This window comes from Hyla sarda, chromosome 2 (genome assembly GCF_029499605.1).
Source record: "Hyla sarda isolate aHylSar1 chromosome 2, aHylSar1.hap1, whole genome shotgun sequence".
In the NCBI taxonomy this organism is placed as follows: domain Eukaryota; kingdom Metazoa; phylum Chordata; class Amphibia; order Anura; family Hylidae; genus Hyla; species Hyla sarda.
In genome coordinates this window covers 199,089,047-199,113,623 of record NC_079190.1, presented here as the reverse complement: position 1 = coordinate 199,113,623, position 24,577 = coordinate 199,089,047, and the positions used below count along the sequence as shown (strand labels likewise).

Genomic DNA, 24,577 nt, shown 5'->3' with positions numbered 1-24,577 from the left:
TAAAAATCCCTATGATGGCTTATTTTTTTGCGCCCCCAATTCTATTTTGTAATGACATCAATCTTTTTACCCCAAAATCTACGGTGAAACGGAAAGAAAAATCATTGTGCGACAAAATGGAAGAAAAAACGCCATTTTGTAAATTTTGGGGGCTTCTGTTTTTACGCAGTACATTTTTCATTAAAAATGACACCTTATTATTCTGTAGGTCCATACGATTAAAATGATACCCTACTTATATAGGTTTGATTTTTTATTACTTCGGAAAAAAATCATAACTACATGCAGGAAAATGTATACGTTTAGAATTGTCCTTTTCTGACCCCTATAACTTTTTTATTGTTCCATGTACGGGGTTATATTACAGCTCATTTTTTGCGCCGTGATCTGAAATTTTTATCGGTACCATTTTTGTTTTGATCGGACTTTTTGATCACTTTTTATTCATTTCTTTAGATTATAAAAAGTGACCAAAAATATGCTATTTTGGAATTCAGAATTTATTTGTGCATACGTGCGGGTATGATGCAAGCTCAGCTCCTGAGCCGCAGCGCCGGGTATATCTGGCGTTCTACGGCAAGGGGTGAGTGGGATTTTGTAATGGATCTTTTAACAGAACAACTTGATAGTGTGAAAGGGGCCTTAATGATATGGTGTATAATCGTGGTGGTGCATAATGGCTTTTATTTCCCAACATTATAATGGTATTATTTATTCACTGCAGTAATAATATGTCGCCCTGGTGTGGAGGTATTATTTTATGTTTCTAAACCCCAGCCTATGATAAATTCCAGTATGTGCCCCTGCTGTGTGGGTTAGCTTAGTGTGTGTGTGTGTGTGTGTGTGTGTGTGTGTGTGTTAGCTTAGTGTGTGTGTGTGTGTGTGTGTGTGTGTGTGTGTGTGTGTGTGTGTGTGTGTATATATATATATATATATATATATATACACATATACATATATATATATATATATATATATATATATTATAGAGGTGTGTATATGTTCTAAAGATGCTTGTAAATATATATTACAGATGTAAATATAGTGAGCAGGTGTATATAGAGTACAGTATACATTGTACAAGTGTGTATACTGTATAGAGGTGTGTATATAGTATACAGACTATAGATTACAGGTGTATATATAGTGCTAAGTGTACAGTTGTGTGTGCAAACAGTACAGTATATATTGTAGGTGTGTGTATACAGTATAGTATAAATTGTACAGGTATGTGTAGAGCAGACAGCATATATTATTTCCTGCTCTTGACTACAGCATACTCTCAGCAGGTCCTTCCTATCCTGGCCCCTCCCCCACCTCCTGACTACACCTCCTGCTTGCCACCAGGGCTTCAGTTGGCTTAGAGCAGTGGTCTCAAACTGTGGCTGTCCGGGCATGCTGGGAGTTGACGTTTTGCAACATCTGGATGGCCACAGTTTGAGACCACTAGCTTATAGGGAACAATTTACAAAAACCTGTGCAGAGGAAGAGTGGAGCAGCTGCCCATAGAAACCAATTAGCTTCACGTTTTCATTTTTCAGAAGCTTTATGAATAGTTGTTATGGGCAACTGCTCCACTCTTCCTCACACCGGTTTTTATAAATCTCCCTCATGGTCTCTAATGGGAACAGCTGTGTCACCTTTGAAAACCCTGGACCAATTCACTTTTGTTGAAAATGGGGACCACAGAGAAATGAAATGCTGTTGCGCACTAAAAGGTACCACTGAAGGTCCACTTCGCCCCGCCCCCTAAGTATTAAACCTTTTTATAGTAAATAAAAAAGACACAATCAAGTAAGGTGGACAATGTTTTTATTAATGTCATATATATATATTTTTTTATATATACTTTTAGTACTAAAGCCGGTACTAATTGCCTCTAAGATGTTTTTAAGGCTATACAACGGCCATTATACAATCCCCATCATTATCAAAACTAAACTTAATTTGGCTTAGTTCAATGGGGGTCATTACTGTATCATCCGGAAACTGCCTTCCACTCCACTCCATATCCTCCACTTCTGCAATGGACCGTTGTGCTGTTACATCCGGAGGTCTTACACCAACAGCAGCAGGTCTTGAGGCAACAATAGCTGGTCTGGAGCCAATAACAGCTGGTCTGGAGGCAACAGCAGCAGGTTTGGAGGCAACAATAGCTGGTCTTGAGCCAATAGCTGCTGGTCTGGAGGCAACAGCAGCAGGTATGGAGGCAACAATAGCTGGTCTGGAGCCAATAACAGCTGGTCTGGAGCCAATAACAGCTGGTCTGGAGGCAACAGCAGCAGGTATGGAGGCAGTAATAGCTGGTCTTGAGCCAATAACAGCTGGTCTGGAGGCAACAGCAGCAGGTCTGGAGGCAACAATAGCTGGTCTTGAGCCAATAGCAGCTGGTCTGGAGGCAACAGCAGCAGGTATGGAGGCAACAATAGCTGGTCTGGAGCCAATAACAGCTAGTCTGGAGCCAATAACAGCTGGTCTGGAGGCAACAGCAGCAGGTATGGAGGCAGCAATAGCTGGTCTTGAGCCAATAACAGCTGGTCTGGAGGCAACAGCAGCAGGTCCTGAGGCAACAATAGCTGGTCTGGAGCCAATAACAGCAGGTCTGGGGCCAACAGCAGCAGGTCTGGGGCCAACAGCAGCAGGTCTGGGGCCAACAGCGGCAGGTCTGGGGCCAACAGCGGCAGGTCTGGGGCCAACAGCGGCAGGTCTGGGGCCAACAGCGGCAGGTCTGGGGCCAACAGCGGCAGGTCTGGGGCCAACAGCGGCAGGTCTGGGGCCAACAGCGGCAGGTCTGGGGCCAACAGCGGCAGGTCTGGGGCCAACAGCGGCAGGTCTGGGGCCAACAGCGGCAGGTCTGGGGCCAACAGCGGCAGGTCTTGCGCCTACAGTTGGCTTCTCTTGCTGAAGTCGTTGCTTGGCCTTTTCAACCGCTCTCTCTATGTCATCTGGTTTTAATCTGCGCAGCGGGTTCCCTCCCCAAGGGGGTGGCATCGCTGCAAAGGTCTTAAAACTCTTCAAAAGAATTCTTTTTCTCTCTTTTTTCTAGTTGTTCTCCTCCTTTCCTCAACTCCAACTAGACTGAAAAACACCAGGCTCAGGGCCAGAAGGTAACTGCAACAAGATTCTATGACCTCATAATGCAAAGATTATGTCCCATACAAAGGTGTGTCCAGACCAAACACAGATGATGATATGTCCTCTTTGAAACCTATGGTTTTACATATACAGACACAATAATAAAAACATTTTTAATCCCTTCCACATTCTTGTCTCTTGCACCTCAAAAACATCTCCAAAATCCGTTTGATTACAACGAGATATCACTTACTTACAGGCGGAGGAGGGTCTGCGCTCACAGGCGGAGGAGGTCCTGCGCTCACAGGCGGAGGAGGTCCTGCGCTCACAGGCGGAGGAGGTACTGCGCTCACAGGCGAAGGAGGTCTGACACAACAAGTATCTCTATGACTGTGACCGAAATGTGAATCCAGATAAGTGATACTGTGGTGTCCCAAAAGGTCCTGTGCTTACAAGTGGAGGAGGTCTTGGGCTCACTGGCGGAGGAGGTCTTGCGCTCACTGGCGGAGGAGGTCTTGCGCTCACTGGCGGAGGAGGTCTTGCGCTCACAGGCGGAGGAGGTCAGACAAAATGGGTCTCTCTATGACCTTGACGTGAATCCAGCTAAGTTATACTGTGGTGTCCCAGAAGGATTTGGGCTTACAGGTGGAGGAGGTCTTGGGCTCACAGGCGGAGGTGATCTTGGGCTCACAGGCGGAGGAGGTCGTGCGCTCACAGGCAGAGGAGGTCGTGCGCTCACAGGCGGAGGAGGTCCTGCGCTCACAGGCAGAGGAGGTCCTGCGCTCACAGGCAGAGGAGGTCCTGCGCTCACAGGCAGAGGAGGTCCTGCGCTCACAGGCAGAGGAGGTCCTGCGCTCACAGGCAGAGGAGGTCCTGCGCTCACAGGCAGAGGAGGTCCTGCGCTCACAGGCAGAGGAGGTCCTGCGCTCACAGGCAGAGGAGGTCCTGCGCTCACAGGCAGAGGAGGTCCTGCGCTCACAGGCAGAGGAGGTCCTGCGCTCACAGGCAGAGGAGGTCCTGCGCTCACAGGCAGAGGAGGTCCTGCGCTCACAGGCAGAGGAGGTCCTGCGCTCACAGGCAGAGGAGGTCCTGCACTCACAGGCAGAGGAGGTCCTGCACTCACAGGCAGAGGAGGTCCTGCACTCACAGGCAGAGGAGGTCCTGCGCTCACAGGCAGAGGAGGTCCTGCACTCACAGGCAGAGGAGGTCCTGCACTCACAGGCAGAGGAGGTCCTGCGCTCACAGGCAGAGGAGGTCTGACACAACAGGTATCTCTATGACTGTGACCGAAACGTGAATCAATGTAAGTGATACGGTGGTGTCCCAAAAGGTCCTGCGCTTACAAGTGGTAGAGGTCTTGGGCTCACTGGCGGAGGAGGTCTTGTCCTCACAGACGAAGGACCACCCCTCAGGAAGTTGCCTTTGTGTGGCAACGGAACGCGTGGGGACTCTGGTGACCCCGTTCTCCCTCACTCCATTAATCGCTACCTGGCCTGTGATGTCTGGTTCCATGTGGTTTGTTATTCTACATAGTTGCAGTGTAGTCATTATATGGTATTCGTATGGATATGGTGTATTGCATACTTGATATTATTGTTACCTGCATGCGAACTACAGACCTGACACACAGGTCGTTTATTGTATCATTGAGGGCGGGTGTCAGGTTAGGAGAGGTGGTTCATGGCCCCTCCCCTAAGTTGTGTGCTGGCTTTAGCAAGCCAGGGATTTTAATGCTTTTAATCTTCTCTTGTGTGCAATTGTTTGTTTCTAATACATTTTGTATCAATAAAATATTTTTCTAATGGATCATATTGGGTGTGCTACCATTTATCGGTGATGGCTTTTTCTGGTTCTGGCACAGACGAAGGAGGTCTTGCGCTCACAAACAGAGGAGGTCTGACACAACAGGTATCTCTATGACTGTGACCGGAACGTGAATCCAGGTAAGTGATACTGTGGTGTCCCAGAAGGTCTTGGGCTCACTGGCATAGGAGGTCTTGGGCTCACTGGCAAAGGAGTCGATGTTCCTATAGCAGGACAATTTATGGCCTATCTATTGTCTTAACTAGGGATCGACCGATTATCGGTTTGGCCGATATTATTGGCCGATATTCACGATTTTGGACGTTATCGGTATCAGCAATTACCTTGCCGATAATTCGATAATGCCCCACCATCGCACCGCCCCGACCAGAAACCGCCGCTGCCCCATTGCCTCCCCCACCCCCGGGACCGGGTCCGCGCTACTTCTGGCTCCTTCGGCGTCCTGCCTTACGTCACCGTCAGTGCGCACAGTGACAGCTCAGGACGCTGCCGAAGCCAGAAGTAGCGCGGACCCCGGGCACAGGTTATTATAAAACCGGGGATGGGGGAGGCAATGGGGCAGCGGCATAAGTTATTGGCTATCGGCCTTAAAGTCCACAGATTATCGGTATCGGCCCTTAAAAAATCGATATCGGCCGATCCCTAGTCTTAACCCCTGCATATTTGTGAGATTGTAACCTGTGTCTTCTGCTTGTGAGCTTAGATTTGCTTTGGACGTGATAAAGGGAGGAATCCCGGAAGCTTGTCTCTACAAAATTCTGTTAGTCCAATAAAAAAGGTATTACAAGATACTGCAACATTTTTTGATTTTCATCTATTAATATGAATATTGTTTTGCACACATTGATGTGTTTGCTCGTAGTGATACCAGGGTAACAACCAATATGGCAGTTATTAAAGCTCCAAAATGGGTTGTTCGGAAGCATTCCAAGACTTATTTTTGTCCCAAAATAAGTGCCAAAACAATGTGCTCAACACTTGTCCCATTGTTTTCAACTGGGATATGCACCGTAGTTCACAATGCAAACATTAACAGATATTTTTTTCCAATGCGTATTGAAAACACACAAACTAACACACTGGTGACATGCCTGAAATCCAGAAGGGAGGGCCTTGTTCAACGGGACTCACTATTACAAAATGAATGGTTAAAAGAATGAGGCTACCCTCGAAATTTCTGACAATTATGATGCAGCTTTTATTTTTACTGTTAAATTGCATTTAGGTAAATAGGTAGAGTTGCTATTCAGGAAAGCAGTGTTGGAGGTATGTAATGGACAATCTCCTGGAACATGTATATAGAGAGAACATCACCGTATGACTAGGGCATCTATGAAAGTCTGCTATCAGGTGCCATAAGGGGTGCCATGAACAATAGGTAGAAATGCACTATAGAAATATCTACTAGACTGGGCAGATCTGACAAATCACAAAGATTTTTTCCCTTTCTTTTTTATATGGAACGGACAACTCCAATACAGGATCTGTATTAACTTATTTTACAAAAGTTGCAAAAGAAAAATGATATCTAGGTCCCCTACTCACTGGTACTACCCAGAGTGGCACCAAATTCGTTGGTTATGTGACCTTGTAACATAACCAGTGTATGTTAGAGCTCAAGCACAGCAATGTGCTAGAGCCAATGGGTGAGTTGGTCAGGAAAACTATAGAGTATTAAGTCACCATGAATGTTCTCTCCAATGGAAATGGGGTATTACAAGTTAGTCAATGGAGAGGATTGGAACTTGGAGGCAGGCTGTCATTCTCAGATGCTAAGCTTAAATAAAAGGTTTCCTTTTAAAGGGGTACTCCGGATGGAATATATATTTTTTTTTAAGTCAACTGGTGCCAGAAATTTAAAGAGATTTGTAAATTACTTCTATAAAAAAATCTTAATCCTTCCAGTACTTATTAGCTGCTGAATACTTTTCTTTTTGGAACACAGTGCTCTCTGCTGACATCTCTGTCCATTTTAGGAACTGTCCAGAGCAGCATATGTTTTCTATGGGGAATTTCTCCTACTCTGGACAGTTCTTAAAATGGACAGAGGTGTCAGCTAAGAGAACTGTGGTCATAATGTCAGCAGAGAGCTCTGTGTTCCAAAAAGAAAATTATTTCCTCTGTAGTATTCAGCAGCTAAAAAGCACTGGAAGGATTAAGATTTTTTTAATAGAAGTAATTTACAAATCTGTTTAACTTTCTGGCACCAGTTTTCCACCGGAGTACCCCTTTAACCTCTTAAGAACCCATGACGTACCGGTACGTCATGAGTCCGCTCCTGCTCTATAACACGGGCCCACGGGTCGGGCCTGGCACCTAGCAAGGCCGGGACCCGTGGCTAATAGCGCTATTAACCCTTTAGACGCGGCGTTCAAAGTTGATCGCCGCGTCTAAAGTGAAACTAAACTAATGCCGGTTAGCTCAGTGAGCTGTTCGGGATCACCGCGGTTAAATCGCAGCATCCCGAACAGCTATAGGACACGAGGAGGGTCCGCTTACCTGCCTCCTCGCTGTCCGATCGCCGAATGACTGCTCAGTGCCTGAGATCCAGGCATGAGCAGACAAGCGGCAGAATCATTGATCACTGGTTTCCTATGAGAAACCATTGATTACCGTAATGTAAAAGATCAGTGTGTGAAGTTATAGCCCTCTATGGGAGCTATAACACAGCAAAAAAAGTGGGGAAAAAAAAGTTCAAGATAATTTAACCCATTCCCTAATAAAAGTTTGAATCACCCCCCTTTTCCCATTTAAAAAAAAAACTGTGTAAATAAAATTAAACATATGTAGTATCGCCGCGTGCAGAAATATCCGAATTATAAAAATATATAATTTAACCACTTGGTCAATGGCGTACGAGCAAAAAAATTCCAAAATAGTGTAGTTTTGGTCACTTTATATATAATGAAAACATGAATAAAAAGCGATCAATAAGACCGATCAATACAAAAATGCGAAAAAATAAAAAAAGTTATAGGGGTCAGAAGATGACAATTTAAAATGATAAATTTTCCTGCATGTAGTTATGATTTTTTTCAGAAGTACGAAAAAATCAAACCTATGTAAGTAGGGTATCATTTTAATCGTAATTTTTTACCAGAAAATGTACTGTGTAGAAACGGAAGCCCCCAAAATTTACAAAATTGTGTTTTTTCTTAAATTTTGTCGCACAATGATTTTTTTTTTCAGTTTCGCAGTAGATTTTTGGTAAAATTACTGATGTCATTACAAAGTAGAATTGGTGGCGCAAAAAATTAGCCATCATATGGATTTTTAGGTGCAAAATTTAAAGAGTTATGATTTTTTAAGTGTAAGGAGGAAAAAACGAAAGTGCAAAAACAGAAAAACCCCAGGTCCTTAAGGGGTTAAGGGTACGTTCACACATGCGTATTTTCTGCTGCAGATTTTACTGCCCACTGAATTCAATGAGCAGCAAAATCTGTTAAAGCAGATCTGCAGCAGAAAATACGCACGTGTGAACGCACCCTAAGGGTATGTTCACACTGTAGGAAAATGTGCACAATGTCCGCCTAGAAAATATGGACTGTTATTCCGCACATTTGAAAGTCTGGCGGGCGCTAGGATTGCTCTGAAATGCACAATCTCATAGACGGCAATGCATTTTTTAGCTAAATCCACAGAAAGAAAAGCCATCCATGTCTATTCTTTCTGCGGATGACTGAATTGGGATTTCAGCTGTGGAAATGATACCCTGTGCACAGTACAGCAGAATTCCACTGAAATCAATGGGACTCTGCTGCAGCTAAATGTCCCTGCAGAAATCTGCCATGTGAACATACATATACAGCAGGTGACACCTCCCAGAATCAAACATAATTCTGTTTTAGGCAGTTTAACCCCCTGGATGCTGTAGTCATTGGGGTCCTTGGCATCTAGGCAGATGGAAAGAAAAAAAAACAACACCCCCTTTTTTAAATAAAATAATGTAATCTATATATATATATATATATATATATATATATATATATATATATATATAGACAAAGAATAAGTAAGCCAGCACTTTAGTTGATACCAAACTATTATATGGACCTGGCTTACAGGTGCACACTACTAGGCTAGATATACAGCAACAGAAGAATGCAGCAGCACACTGCCAGCACAAGGATATAGGTGAAACATGAAAATGCAGTTAAAACATGGAGAGCTATACAGCTATGGTGTAATAGATGCAAATGTGAAACTATGAAATAGTGAGGCACTTAGCTCGCAAATTTGTCTCCGCCGGCGGTCAAATAGCTTGGACCGTCCCACCGCGATAAGGTGGCCTCATTGGGACGGACCCTACACTGTGAATATGCCTCTGTGTGAACAATTCAGTAAGCATGGCAGGATCTGGAACATCCAAGACACCTTATATACACACCTGATAGAGGTGGGTGGGGTGCAAGGCTAACATGGAGGTAGCCACTCCCCCGTATGTGCAATACTTCATAGTTTCACATTTGCATCTATTACACCATAGCTGTATAGCTCTCCGTGTTTTAACTGCATTTTCATGTTTCACCTATATCCTTGTGCTGGCAGTGTGCTGCTGCATTCTTCTGTTGCTGTATATCTAGCCTAGTAGCGTGCACCTGTAGGCCAGGTCCATATAATAGTTTGGTATCAACTAAAGTGCTGGCTGACTTATTCTTTGTCTCTATTGCACATACGGGGGAGTGGCTACCTCCATGTTAGCCTTGCACCCCACCCACCTCTATCAGGTATATATAAGGTGTCTTGGATGTTCCAGACCCTGCCATGCTTACTGAATTGTTCACACAGAGGCATATTCACAGTGTAGGGTCCGTCCCAATGAGGCCACCTTATCGCGGTGGGACGGTCCAAGCTATTTGACCGCCGGCGGAGACAAATTTGCGAGCTAAGTGCCTCAATATTTCATAGTTTCACATTTGCATCTATTACACCATAGCTGTATAGCTCTCCATGTTTGAACTGCATTTTCATGTTTCACCTATATCCTTGTGCTGGCAGTGTGCTGCTGCATTCTTCTGTTGCTGTATATATATATATATATATATATATATATATATATAAAAGGGGTCAGTACTTTCCTCAGGGAGAGGACACCTCTTCAGGTGTAACGGAGATTCAGGTTAGGCCATTTAGCACTCCGCAGGCATTCTGGGTAGGGGAATATGCAAAGCAGCTCATTACACATCCTTTTCAGGTAGTGTTCCCTGGTATCAGCTTAGCTCCTGTTAAGGAATATAAAAAGCTGAATGGGATATATGCCAAGCCAGACTACTCCCCAAAAGGGAAGTTTCGACCCATCTGCAGACAGCTGTTTCGGGGTTTTTGCCCCTCGTCAGTACAGAGCAGGCCTCTCACCACAGCCAAGCCAGATCACCCTGCTCTGTACTGACGAGGGGCAAAAACCCCGAAACAGCTGTCTGCAGATGGGTCGAAACTTCCCTTTTGGGGAGTAGTCTGGCTTGGCATATATCCCATTCAGCTTTTTATATTCCTTAACAGGAGCTAAGCTGATACCGGGGAACACTACCTGAAAAGGATGTGTAATGAGCTGCTTTGCATATTCCCCTATATATATATATATATATATATATATATATATATATATATAAAAACTCAATGGCCCTCATTTACTAAGAGTGTCGGGTTTATCTCTGAGTGTTTCTTGATTTACTCTGTGTATTTTTCTCCCTGATTTACTAGTGTACGCACGGGTTGGAAATTGTGTTGCAGGATAAATTGTATATATGCCCCCAGCACAGCGCTATCATATACCCACTGCAGCGCATGTGTATATTATATATATATACCTCCGCACAGCGCTATCATATACCCCCCGCAGCGCACGTGTGTGTGTGTGTGTATGTGTATGTGTGTGTATATATATATATATATATATATATATATATATATATATATCGTATTTATCGGGGTATACCACGCACCGGCGTATAACACGAACCCTCATTTTACCAAGGATATTTGGGTAAAAAAAGGTTTTTACCCAAATATCCATGGTAAAATGAGGGTGCGTGTGTGTGCGCGTGTATACCCCGATACACCCCCAGGAAAGGCAGGGGGAGAGAGGCCGTCGCTGCCCGCTTCTCTCCCCCTTCCTTTCCTGGGGTCTAGAGCCCTGCTGCCGGCCCGTTCTGTCCCCCTGACTATCGGTGCCGGCGCCCCATTGCCGGGGGAGAGAAGGGGCAGCGGCACCCATTGCCGGCGCCGCTGCCCCGTTGCCTCCCCCCATTCCCAGTGGCATAATTACCTGTTGCCGGGGTCGGGTCCGAGCTGCTTCAGGCCTCCGGTGTGCGTCCCCTGCGGAGGCCTGAAGCAGCGCGGACCCGACCCTGGCAACAGGTAATTATGCCACCGGGGATGGGGGGAGGCAACGGGGCAGCGGCGCCGGCAATGGGTGCCGCTGCCCCTTCTCTCCCCCTGGCTGTCGGCGCCACTTCTCTCCCCCTGGCTATCGGCGCCGGCAATGGGGCGCCGGCACATATAGTCAGGGGGACAGAACGGGCAGCGGCGCCGATAGCCAGGGGGAGAGAAGGGCCGGCAGCAGGGCTCTAGACCCCAGGAAAGGAAGGGGGAGAGAAGCGGGCAGCGACGGCCTCTCTCCCCCTGCCTTTTCTGGGGGTGTATCGGCGTATAACACGCACATAGACTTTAGGCTAAAAAATTTTGCCTAAAAAGTGCGTTATACGCCGATAAATACGGTATATATACCCCCAGCACAGCGCATCTATATACATGCCTCTGAAGCGCTATCAATGACTAATGCAGTGGTCTCCAACTTGCGGAACTCCAGATGTTGCAAAACTACAACTCCCAGCATGCACGGACAGCCGTTGGCCGGCCCTGGCTAATGCTTGTCAATGATAGCGCTTCAGAGGCATATGTATATAGAAGCGAAGTGGGGACCAGACATATAGCGTTATCTGGTCCCCACTTCGCTTCTATACACAATCCTCAGCAAACACCACAGCTACCCCATCGCCTCCCCCATCCCCGGTGTTATAATTACCTGTTGCCGGGGCCCGGGTCCGCGATCATTCTGGCTTCAGCACTGTTGCTGCCGCTGTCACTGTGCGCACTGACGGTGATGTCACGACGTGCGTTGGGGACGTCACCGTCAGTGCGCACAGTGGCAGCGCACAGCAACAGTGCCGATTCTACTTTGCCACCAATTCTACTTTGCAGTGACATAAGTCATGACATTTTGTAACTTTTGGGGGCTTCCGTTTCTACGCAATGCATTTTTCGGTAAAAATTACACCTTATCTTTGTTCTGTAGGTCCATACGGTTAAAATGATACCCTACTTATATAGGTTTTATTTTGTCGTACTTCTGAAAAAAATCCTAACTACATGCAGAAAAATGTATACGTTTAAAATGGTCATCTTCTGACCCCTATAACTTTTTTATTTTTCCACCTATGGGGCGGTATGAGGGCTCATTTTTGCGCCATGTTCTGAAGTTTTTATCGGTACCATTTTTGTATTGATCAGACTTTTTGATCGCTTTTTATAAATTTTTTATGATATAAAAAGTGACAAAAAATACGCTATTTTGGACTTTGGAATATTTTTTCCGTACGCCATTGACCATGTGAATTAATTAACTATATATTTTTATAGTTCGGACATTTACACATGCGGCGATACCACATATGTTAATTTTTATTTTTTAAGGGGTTAAATGACTTTTATTAACTTTTTTTTCACTTTTTTTGCAGTGTTATAGCTCCCATAGGGGGCTATAACACTGCACACACTGATCTCTTACCCTCATCCCTGCAAAGCCATAGCTTTGCATGCATCAGCGTAATACAGGGTTCATTGCTCAAGCCTGTAGCTCAGGCTTGGGGCAATCAAATGCCGATCGGACGCGACGGCGCAAGGTAAGGGGACCTCTGCTCGCGTCCAAGCTGATCGGGACATTGTGATTTTATCGCAATAGTCCCAATCAGCCCGACTGAGCTGCCGGGAAGCTTTTACCTTCATTTTCGACGCAGCGATCATCTTTGATCGCCGCCTCTGAAGGGTTAATAGCGCGCGGCACCAAACGATTGGTGCCACGCGCTATTAGCCCAGGGTCCCGGCTATGAATAGCAGCCAGAACAGACTTGGTGTGATGCGGGGTCAAGGCGTGACCCCGTTTTAAACACCGGGACAGGGCGCAGGGTGCCCTGTGTCCTTAAGAGGTCAAACATACTAATTTTGGCGCATATAGTTTATAATTTTTTTAAGTATTAAAATAAAACCTAGATAAATTGGGTATCTTTGTAACCGTATGGACCTACAGAATAAAGATAAGGTGTAATTTTTTCCAAATATTGCACTCCGTAGAAACAGGGGCCCCCAAAATTTACGAAATGGCGTTTTTTATTTTTATTTCACCCAACAAAATTTTTTTTTGTTTCGGCCCAGGTTATATTCGCAAATAAGTGATGTCATTGTAAAGTACAATTGGTGATGCAAAAAACAAGCCCTTATAGGGGTCTGTAGGTGCAAAACTGAAAGCATTATGATTTTTAGAATGTAAGGAGGAAAAAGCAAGAGTCCTTAAGGAGAAAATAGAGAATTCCTAAGGGGTTAAGGACATTACTAGAGCTGGGCGGTATGACCAAATATGGGTATCACGGTATTTTTGTAACTTATGGCGGTTCCACGGTATATAACGGTATTTCTTTCACCCCCCCAAATCATGTGACCCGCAAGCACTGTTCTGCTTCCCCCCCCCACCAAATCATGTGACCTGCCAGCGCTGTTCTGCTCCCTCCAATTAATTATCAGCCCAGCGGGGTACTACTCACATATGTTAGCCGCAAGCACTGCCCTCCTCCTCTTTGTTGCGGGCCACCGGCGCTGGAACTCTATACTGTATGCCAGCGGTCTCCAACCTGCGGACCTCCAGTTGCTGCAAAACTACAACTCCCAGCATGCCCGGACAGGGGCATGCTGGGAGTTCTAGTTTTGCAACAGCTGAAGGTCCGCAGGTTTGAGACCACTGCTGTACGCTGTATCCCAATGCACGGGCTGCAAAAGATAAAGAAAATAAACTTTAACTTACCTACGTCAGCCTCACGCTGTTCCTTGGGACTGGAACGTCGTACAGCCGTCAGCCTATCACCGGCCGGAGCGATGTCATGCCCCAGCCAGTGATAGGTTAAACGCACTGTTATGTAAGAAGCAGGCCAGAGCTCCTTACATGACAGTGGGCTCAGCCTATCACTGGCCGGGGCGGGACATCGCCGGTGATAGGCTGACGGCTGTCCGAAGTTGCCGTCCCCAGCGTAAGGCCCGGACAGCATGCTGGGAGTTGTAGTTTTACAACAGCTGGAGGTCCGCAGGTTGGAGACCACTGGCATACATTATAGAGTTCCAGTGCCAGCGGCCCCCAACAAAGAGGAGGAGGGCAGTGCTTGCGGGTGACACATGTAAGTAGTACCACGCTGGGCTGATAATTGGGGGGGCAGCAGAACAGCGCTGGCGGGTAACATGATTTGGTGGGGGGGGAGCAGAACAGCGCTGGAGGGTCACATGATTTGGTGGGGGGGGGGGGGGGACCAGAACAGCGCTGGCGGGTAACATATGATTAGTTCCCCAATGTGGGGACAGCGCTGCGCTGGGCTGATAATTCATTCCCGAGAGGGAGGGGCCTAACCGGTATTGCGGTATGGGGAAAATTCATATCGTTCAGCCCAAAAATGTTGGTGTTCGGTATGAACCGGTATACCACCCAGCCCTAGACATTACATCAAAGTTGGATTAGCGATTAGCCTGTAGTGTGGTTTTCCACTTAGATTTTGAGTGTGACTCCATATCCAGACCTCCATGGGTTGATAAATTTGATTGCCATTGATAATTTTTGTGCGATTTTGTTCTCAGCACATGTAAAGACGAAAGTATTTCATACGATTAGTTCATTCACTCGGATCTAGGATGTGTTATCTTAGTGTTCCCTTTATTTTTTTGAGCAGTGTACATCCAAAAGTACAGTTTTTCATAATGTCCTATGAACTAACAGCAAACATTTGTCCACAAAGTGTTATAGACAAAAAAAAAAAAAAAAAAAAAAGGTTAAAAAAAAATGCAACGAAAACTGAAAAGCTGTGTGTGAATCCTGACTAAGGCTGGGTTCACACTACGTTTTTCCCCATACGGGAGCGCATACGGCAGGGGGGAGCTAAAACCTCGCGCGTTGACCACAGTTTTAGGTCCGGTTGTAAAAGCGCAAAAATGAGCCGACCGAACGTTTCACTCCGGCCGGCTCATTGAAATGAATGACATACGGGAGCGCATACGAAGGCATACGGGAGCGCGAGGTTTTAGCTCCCCCCTGCCGTATGCGCTCCCGTATGGGAGAAAACGTAGTGTGAACCCACCCTTAGGCTGGGATTCCACAGGTTTTTTTCTGGCATTTTTTGGAAAATCTGCCACTGCAGTTTTTGAGCCAAAGCCAGATGTGTATTCAAAAGGAATAGGACATATAAAGGAAGGATTATACATCTCCTTCCTACTGGATCCACTTCTGACTTTGGCTCAAAAACTGCAGTGGCATATTTAAAAAAAATTAAAAAGCCAGAAAAAAACTGTGTGGAAACCTAGCCTAATATTTCCCCTGTAAAAGGCACCACCAAAAGATTGAACATTTGCTGTTGTAATTCTGCACCGTTTACAGCTGAGAATTCTAACAGAGAATACAATATAATCTGAATATTGTCTGGGAAAAATGATGTACGAACGTCCAATTTTCATTACTTACAAGATATCAGCATTTTCATAGAATAACTTACACTGCTTTTCTATGCACAATTCAGCTGTAATATAAATATATTCGATTTCATATGTTGTAGTGGAACGTGTGTGAGATAAACATTCTGATACATGTCGGCACCACTAGCTGGTATGACAGCGCAGCTTGCAGCTATGCTGCCACTTCAAGTACATCTGCTCTATTCACAGATCTAAGAGATAATGTTGACTTGCTCAGGAAAACCAATTCAGCAAACATGACGGAAAATAAACTTTTGAAGCCTTCAACAAAAGCCAATAATTATAAGAAGAGGAAATGGAGGCGATGCCTACTGGTTACAGACACTGCTTCAAGGGACCATTACAGGGCAGTGATAAAGAGCATGACCGGGATAAGACAGAACTGGACTGAATACCAATGTGCCACTTAGACGTGGGTCTGTCAATGGAAACAATCCTGGCACCCATCCTAGCCAACCCCTGCATTGCGAGAAACGCGCTTCCCAGTTTCTAATCATTTCTGAGAAACAGAATATTGTGACCTTGAGATTTCTCAACACTGAGGTTCCTTTATCTGAAAAGCATTTTGATGAAATAACAACCAGTTCATTCAGAAATAGTCTTCTCTGTGTGCAATGATGTGTAATGCTGCGTTCAGCCTCCAAGAGGGGCGCACAGCATGAGGATACTGACAGTAATTCAACCTGAATTCATCATCTCCGGAGGTAAGCAATGTTTAATATAGTAATGTGGCATACCCAACAGGGTACCAAATCATTTAGATAAGGGCTGGACAAAATCTATGTTACCAGAAAGTCAATGCGGGAATTTATCAATGTTTAAACCAGAAATCTAGCATAAAGAAGTTGAACATGTTAGCATGAGCCCTATTGATGTGGAGAAATTTGCGACATTCTCAGTGTTTCGTGCAAAAACACTGTGTTAAGAATTTTAAACTTTTAGTTTTCCAGTATCAAGCAGTGATACATTCCCCTGCCAATTTACCTATAAGGCTCGGTTCTCTGAATCTGTTAAAATAGACATGAGCGGAGGAAAAAAAAAAAAAAAAAGTATTGCACAGAGTAACAGACAGAACCCAGATGGACCCCATTAAAGTCAATGGGATCTGTAGGGACCTGTTGGTGTCCATTGTGCTACGGACCATCCTGCTCAGTTTTTCCCTTTAAAAACGAAGTCTGTGACAGAGGACCTGATCAGAGCTCCGATGCCGAGGTGAACCTAGCCGTGCATGTAATATAAAAGTCTTCAGACCCATTAACTTTGTTCACATTTTGTTATGCTGAGGTCTTGTGCTGAAATAAAATAAGTCATGTTTACCTCATCATTCTGCACTCAATGGGGGAGATTAAAACCTGTTGACCAATTGCCTATAGCTATCAGATCGCAGTTGAGCTGGGGGGAGCAAGTTGTTGCTAAACTATAACTCCCATCATGGGGTTGTAGTTTAGAAACAGCAAGACTCATGCTGTTGCTAAACTGGAGGCTCGCTGTTGCTAAATTACAAATGATGGGGGTTGTAGTTTAGCACCAGCTAGAGACCCCTTGTTTGGAAATGCTGGTTTATGGATGTTTTCCTAAAGGAAGGGGGCCATAAACCTACAAACCAATTTCCGTGTTTTTTTCTTATTTCAGATCCGTGTATGCGGAGGACTTTTCCGAATTCAGTGGACTATGTCGATGAAAAGCATTTTTCTTTTGTTATATATTAATAAAATGGCTAACGAGGGCTTGTGGGGGAGTGTTTTTTTTAAATAAAAGTTTTTTTAAAGTTTTTTTTTTTCCCCCTTTACAGGCTTAGTAGTGGAAGTCTTCTTATAGACAGAGTCCATTACTAAGCCAGGGCTTAGTGTTAGCCCCAAAACAGCTAATGCTAACCCCCAATTATTACCCTGGTACCCAACACCACAGGGCACAGGGGTGTCAGGAAGAGCCGCTACCAATAGGCCCTGGAGCATCAAAAATGGCGCTCCTGGGCCTAGGTGGTAACAGGCTGGTGTTATTTAGGCTGGGGAGCAAAATCAGGCTGTTGCTACTTGGTTGGTATCTGGCTGATTCTGAATATACAGGGAACCCTATGCATTTTATTCTTATTTTTTCAAAAATAAAATAATAAAAAACAAAAAAATGCATAGGGTTCCCTGTATTTTCAGTATCAGCCAGATACCAACCAAACAGCAACAGCCTGACGTTACCAGGGTGGGTGAGGACAATTGTTATTGGTCCTCCCCGGCCAAATAACACCAGCTTGTTACCACCTAGGCACAGGAGCGCTATATTTGACGCTCTGGGGATGTAACCAAACAAAAAATAGGTTAGTACTTTCAGGGGGAAAAAAGTTGTAAAAAAAAAATGTAACTAACACACACACACACACACACACATATATTTATATATATGAAGGTGTGGTGACAAAGTGCTGTTCTAAAGTCATTTATTGGTTTTTGTTTATGTGTGTTAAAGAAATGGTATTCAAAAGTGATTTATTGGTTTTTGCTTATGTAAGCCAAATTTATCAACCCCCTGTGATTATGATAAATATGTCACACACAAGCAAAACCAAAAGCAAGAAAAAGAAAAATTCTAACAGAACTCGCTTACCAAAGCAATGATGATAAATGTCTCCGAATGACTAAGCCCACAGGCAATACATAGGGACAACCGTATGAATGTCATTGAGTGATCCAGTCAGAGCCTTGACTTGAACCCAATCAGACCATCTCTGGAGAGACCTGAAAATGGCTGCCCCCCTCCAACTAGACAGCTTGAGAGGATTTGCAGAGAAAACAGTAAATCCCTGACTTGCCATGGTCTTTACATACACTGTATTTAAACTTATAGAGGGACATTTATCAATCTTTGCTTATGCATTCTTTTTTTCAGTAATTTTTTCCTTACTTTTTTTTTGCTTATGTGTGACTTATTTATCAACTGGTTTCAGCCTGTTGATAATTTTCTTTCACATAAGCAATTTTTCCTTTTTTCCTTTGGTAGTAGTTTTTTCTGCTCCATGTTTGAGCTGGAGTAAATTTAGTCAATTTTTAACGCTGTTGCGACTTTTTTTTGCGCAGTTGCGACTGTCGCAGTTAATAAATACCTGACTACCCGTAGTCCATTTTAAAATTATTACTACATAGTAAATTTTAGGAAAACTTGCTTTTCTCGCTTTCCAGTCAAAATGTTGCACGAAAAATCGTGTAGTCGCAGTTGCGACAATTTTGCGACAATTATAGTAAAGAAAACCTGACTAAACCCGTTGATAAATGTCCATAATAATGCCTAAAGGAACGGCGATGTCAGCTCAGGAATTTTGGTTGGAAAGTCTGCTACTTGAAGGTAACATGCAAGTGAACGGGTTTTCCGTTAACTACACTGCAGAATTTTCTGGGCAGAAAATTCAGATTAAACTATTTGGCCTGAACATTGAACCTGCTCAGTGTTCTGGCAGAATCCAATCTGTGCAGTCTATGCAATATTTACAATATATTTCGTATACTATGAATTAACATAAAAAAATAAAAAGGTGTGAAGACTTTCTAATGCATTGCAATGGAACAGGCATAATGAAAACCTCATTCACATATAACATTTATATAAAAATTCACGCTGGCCACTGGGCCTAACAATAAGTTGACGCTTCCTGTTCTGTAGAGGTCACTTCTCAGTAGTCTCCACAATATCATGACCGGTAGAATAAGTATGAAAGGTAACACCTGAACATAGACTACACAGGATCCACCATTCACAATTAGTTATGGTTACAGCTCAACTCCTCATCCTTCCTGCACAGACTATACAATGCGATGGTAAACTACCATACAGACAGGCATTTACTGAATACAGAAAGGAAATTTTAAACAATGTAACAAAATTATGTAAAATAAATAGTCATTCTGAATTCCCATTAACATTTTGGTGTTAAAATAAACCCTGACAAATATTCTAAGTTACTGCAGAGATCTTTGACTATACATTCCTATCGCCGGGCAGGTGAATATTCCGGTCCTTAGCCCTCCTTCGGGCAAGCAGGGCCGGACCTGACAAGCGCGGCGACACTCAGAGGGGTGTATGGAGAAGGCTCCTGACTCATGCCCGCTCCGTATTCTGCAGCCCCCAGCTGTTCTCTGTAGCCGGGGGCTGCCACTAAAAGCCAGTATGCGGCGATCGCCGGGGCCGGCTATTAACCCTTTAGATCGCCGCTGTCAAAGCTGAAAATGTATCCCCTATCTGCAAGATAGGGATTAGTGTTTGATAGAAGAGAGGCCATCCACTAAGACCTCCGCGATCTCCTAAACGGGGTACTATTTCAGCCACAGCTCTGCAGTGCTAATGCGCATTTCGTACCCAGTAGTCAGCTGGTCGACACATGCCCCCTCCATCCATCTCTATGGGAGAGGTGGAGACCAACGAATGCTTTGGTCCCCCCTGCAATCACACTGGACATCTTTAAAGGGTGCTTCTGCCATGAAGGGATGTACTTGGCCTGCAACAACCGTTATTAAGGGGATATAAATTACATCAATGCCCAGAACATCACTCTGCCTCCAACAGCTTGCCCTCTTCCCATAGTGTACCCTATTGCCATATAGTGCCTAGGTAGGAGACACCAAGACAAGTGTAATGTTCTCATGCCACTTGTTAGCCTCTTTTGGAAATGGACAGGGGATACATAAACTATGCTGCAGTAACTGTGAAGTCTTGTGTGTTCTGACACCTTTCTATTACAAGCAGAACCTCTGTCAGTAGTTTTGTGACTTGACAGCCAAGCCTTCACTCCTGCCATTGCCTCCTGCAATTGTTCTGTTTACTGGCTGCCATTCCTTGGACCACTTTTGGTAGGTACTAACCACTGCATATAGAGAATAATTGGAATCTAGCTGCCATTTTGGTGATGCTATGACACAGTCCACCCATCACAATCTGTTTTTTTGCCAAAGTTGCTCAGATCCTTATACCTGCATCCAACACATCACCTTCAAGAACTGACTGCTTGTTGCCCAATATATCCCCCTGCCCATTGACAGGTTAAATTGTCAAAATGTTATTCCCTTCACCTGTTTAATTGTTATGGCTGAACAGTGTACATGAAAAATCTGAAGAATCTTATAGGAGCAGTCCAGTCCTAAAAAATGTATCCCCTATCCTAAGGATAGAGGATAAGTTTGAGATCGAGGGGAGTGCGACCATTTGGGCCCCCGCGATCTCCTGTACGGGGCCTCGGCAGCCCGCGGGAAGGGGGCGTGTTGACCACTGCACAAAGTTGTATTAAGGAGGCGTGTCAGCAGCCGCTTCATGGCTGCCGGGGCCCCGTACAGGAGATCGCGGGGGGCCCCAGCGGTCGGACTCCCCACGATCTGAAACTTATCCCCTATCCTTAGGACAGGGGATACGTTTTTCAGAACTGGACTACTCCTTTAACAGATTGTTATCGTTTAGAGATGAGCGAAGTTACAGTGATTCGATTAATCACGAACGTCTCGGCTCGGCAGTTGCTGACTTTAGCCCGCATAAATGAGTTCAGCTTTCAGGTGCTCTGGTTGGCTGGAGACTCTCTCCACCTTTTCCAGCACACCGGAGCACCTGAAAGCTAAACTAATTTATGCAGGATAAAGTCATCAACTGCCGAGCCGAGAAGTTTGTGATGAATCAAATCACTGTAACTTCTCTATTATCGTTGATGCGTTTCTGCCTGAAAAGTTGTTCAAAACAGTAAGTACAGTAAGCGTCTCCAAACACGAATCGGCTATGTATCCATTTAGTCTTATTCTGCTTTCCCAGTGTTCCATTGTCCTGGATAAGTCAGGCATAACCCGGTCCAGAGTCTCATTCATACTTATCCTATTACATTCACATGGTGGAATTTCTGTGCTTCCGCTCAGATTCCTTTCTGCCAAGCTGTGCCATGTGAACATAGCCTAAGGGCTCGTCCACATGGACGGATCTGCCGACGATGGACCCTACAGTGTTGCCTCCATCTGTGTCTGCTCATAGCGGCAATCTGCGGCTACGAGCAGATAGCTGCGATGTGCGAGTCACTGCTCGCATGCACAGTATACTCGCACACATCGGGGATGCCCCCCCTGCTCCCTGAGCTAGGCAGAGAGCAGCCGCGATGTGTGCGAGTATACTGTGCATGCGCATGGCAACTTGTACATCCCAGTGTGTCTGCTCGTAGTGGCGGATTGCCGCTATGAGCAGGCACAAATGGAGGAAATATTATAGGAAACATGGTCGGCAGATCTGCAGCGTGAAATAAGCTACGGATCCGCCCGTGTGAACGAGCCCGTAGGGTAAGTTTACACACTTTTCAATGAAATCTGCTGCAGATTATTGGCTGCGGAGATTCCACTGCAGAAAATCCAACATAGAATTTCAACGTAATTTACGGCAAATTGATTTGAATGGGATCCCACCTTCCCATGACGGCCATTCTGTCGCGGAAATTCTGCTTTTCACATTCCATCAAAATATAAGACTAGCCATTTTGTTTAGATAACACAAAACCACCGCAAGTTTTGATGGAGGGAATTTCTGCAGAATCGCGGAAATTCCTCCCCATGAACATAGCCTTAGGGGGGAAAATGTTTTAATTTTTTTTTCAGAAGCTGGACAACCCCTTTATTGTCTAGGGGATGTGCGTGGTTGGTGTGCCATGTCTTCAGGTCAGCTTTTCCTGGCTTATATTTGGTAGCAAAAACAGCTGATTAAGCTAAGAAAATTTACAGTAACATTTCTACCAGTTTTTCCTAAACAGGGTACCTCCAACTGTTGCAAAACTACAACTCCCAGCATCCCCAGACAGCCTTCGGCTGTCCGGGCATGCTGGGAATTGTAGATTTGCCAGAGGCTATCCAGGCATCCTGGGAGTTGTAGGTTCGCAACAGCTGGAGGCAGCCTGGTTGTGGAACACTGTTTTATATCTACTGTGAATGGATGTATGTCTATAAGGCAATTACATCACCATGTGTGGAGCTCCAAAGGAATAAGTTCACGTGAGACATGCAGCTCTAGTGACACTGCTCCCTGACAGGAAGTGTTATCATGGTGACAGGAAGTGTTATCATAGTGACAGGACGGTGTGGTGCAGAGGACACCCCCAGTACTATACACGTCAGGTCAGCTGAATGACAGTTGAAGGGTGCACAGTACTTCACCATGTCAGACGTAACTATGGACTAGGTAGCCGCATTACCTACCTCACTGCAGGCTGCGGAGACCACTACCGGCTTCCAGGGACTAGCCGCCCCCACACGCCACACTGCAGCCAGCCCCGGTCTAAGGCAAACAGCGGCCATGCTGGCGGATGGAAGCGAGAGGAGGTCACATGACCGGACGGGGCGGGTAGAGAAGAGGAGACGGGAAGACTAGGAAGTAGTGTGTATAGGAGGCGGCGCGCGCATCACATCGGTACCCTCTTCACTGCCCCATAAGCAGCTGCACGGGAGCCCTGTCCGTTTTGTCCTCCCTGCACTCACCACTGTGAGCAGGAACCGAACGGGATACCGGGGTCCTACTAGTAAGGTAGCGAGGCAGCTAAGTGACCGAAGGGGGAGCAGTTCATGAGATTGGGGATAAGGAAGAGTCTTTAAGGGGAACTGTCTGTGATGATGGAGCAGGAGCTGTATAGAAGATTGTGGCATCAGGAGCAGTCTGTGAGAGATGGGGGGAGCAGTCTGTGAGAGATGGGGGGAGCAGTCTGTGAGAGATGGGGAGCAGTCTGTGGTTATAGGGTAATTAGGAGCAGTCTGTGAGAGATGGGGGGAGCAGTCTGTGAGAGATGGGGAGCAGTCTGTGGTTATAGGGTAATTAGGAGCAGTCTGTGAGAGATGGGGGAGCATTCTGTGGTGATAGGGTAATTAGGAGCAGTCTGTGACGATGGGGGCATTAGGAACAGTCTGTGATAATTGGGGCATTAGGAGCAGTCTGACGATGGGGGCATTAGGAGCAGTCTCTGACAATGGGGGCATTAGGAGCAGTCTGTGACGATGGGGGCATTAGGAACAGTCTGATAATGGGGGCATTAGGAGCAGTCTGTGACAGATGGGGGCATTAGGAACAGTCTGTGATGATTGGGGCATTAGGAGCAGTCTGTGATGATGGGGGCATTAGGAGCAATCTGTGATGATTGGGGCATTAGGAGCGGTCTGTGATGATGGGCGCATTAGGAACGGTCTGTGATGATTGGGGCATTAGGAGCAGTCTGTGATGATGGGGGCATTAGGATCAGTCTGTGATGATGGGGGCATTAGGAACAGTCTGTGATAATGGGGGCATTAGGAGCAGTCTGTGATAATGGGGGCATTAGGATCAGTCTGTGATGATGGGGGCATTAGGAACAGTCTGTGATAATGGGGGCATTAGGAGCAGTCTGTGATAATGGGGGCATTAGGAGCAGTCTGTGATGATGGGGGCATTAGGAGCAGTCTGTGATAATTGGGGCATTAGGAGCAGTCTGTGATGATGGGGGCATTAGGAACAGTCTGTGATAATGGGGGAATTAGGAGCAGTCTGTGATAATGGGGGCATTAGGAGCAGTCTGTGATGATGGGGGCATTAGGAGCAGTCTGTGATAATTGGGGCATTAGGAGCAGTCTGTGATGATGGGGGCATTAGGAGCAGTCTGTGATGATGGGGGCATTAGGAGCAGTCTGTGATGATGTGGACATTAGGAGCAGTCTGATGAAGATTGGGGCATTAGGAACAGTCTGTGATGATTGGGGCATTAGGAACAGTCTGTGATGATTGGGGCATTAGGAGCAGTCTGTGATGATTGGGGCATTAGGAGCAGTCTGTGATGATTGGGGCATTAGGAGCAGTCTGTGATGATGGGGGCACTAAGAGCAGTCTGTGATGATGGGAGCATTAGGAACAGTCTGTGAGAGGGAGGGACCAGTCTGATAAT

General features: G+C 45.4%; 2 protein-coding genes across 12 annotated transcripts in view; one reads left to right on the top strand and one right to left on the bottom strand.

The window, feature by feature from the left end:
* Nucleotides 1-23,199, bottom strand: part of MRPS9 (mitochondrial ribosomal protein S9) — a 131,431-nt gene extending 108,232 nt beyond the window's left edge. Inside the window, exon 1 of the mRNA XM_056556105.1 lies at nucleotides 22,872-23,199. Within this exon, the coding sequence (XP_056412080.1) occupies nucleotides 22,872-22,970 (99 nt within the window). The 5' untranslated portion in view covers nucleotides 22,971-23,199. The remainder of the gene's footprint in view (nucleotides 1-22,871) is intronic.
* On the top strand, nucleotides 1,645-17,404 carry LOC130355679 (aggrecan core protein-like). Of its 11 annotated transcripts, none has more exons than XM_056556111.1 (6): nucleotides 1,805-2,495; nucleotides 2,559-2,705; nucleotides 3,047-3,107; nucleotides 3,335-3,453; nucleotides 15,868-16,382; nucleotides 17,311-17,404. In XM_056556111.1, the coding sequence occupies exons 1-5, from the start codon at nucleotides 1,961-1,963 to the stop codon at nucleotides 16,086-16,088; spliced, it is 1,083 nt and encodes a 360-aa protein (XP_056412086.1). In that variant the 5' UTR covers nucleotides 1,805-1,960; the 3' UTR covers nucleotides 16,089-16,382; nucleotides 17,311-17,404. The 11 variants fall into 11 exon arrangements, with proteins under 11 accessions (XP_056412093.1, XP_056412086.1, XP_056412087.1 ...); XM_056556112.1 differs by adding an exon at nucleotides 3,516-5,018 and having other exon boundaries at nucleotides 1,805-2,705; nucleotides 3,335-3,439; XM_056556118.1 differs by lacking the exons at nucleotides 1,805-2,495; nucleotides 2,559-2,705 and adding an exon at nucleotides 1,645-1,718.
* Nucleotides 23,200-24,577: the final 1,378 nt, after the last annotated feature.

Bases quoted from the DNA above. Each gene is read 5' to 3' on its own strand.
- LOC130355679 (XM_056556107.1), top strand. From the start codon at position 1,961: ATGGGGGTCATTACTGTATCATCCGGAAACTGCCTTCCACTCCACTCC. The intron at 2,706-3,046 runs GTCTGGGGCCAA...TCTTTTTTCTAG, and splicing joins TCTGGGGCCAACAGCGGCAG to TTGTTCTCCTCCTTTCCTCA. The intron at 3,454-15,867 runs GTATCTCTATGA...CTCTATTCACAG, and splicing joins AAGGAGGTCTGACACAACAA to ATCTAAGAGATAATGTTGAC.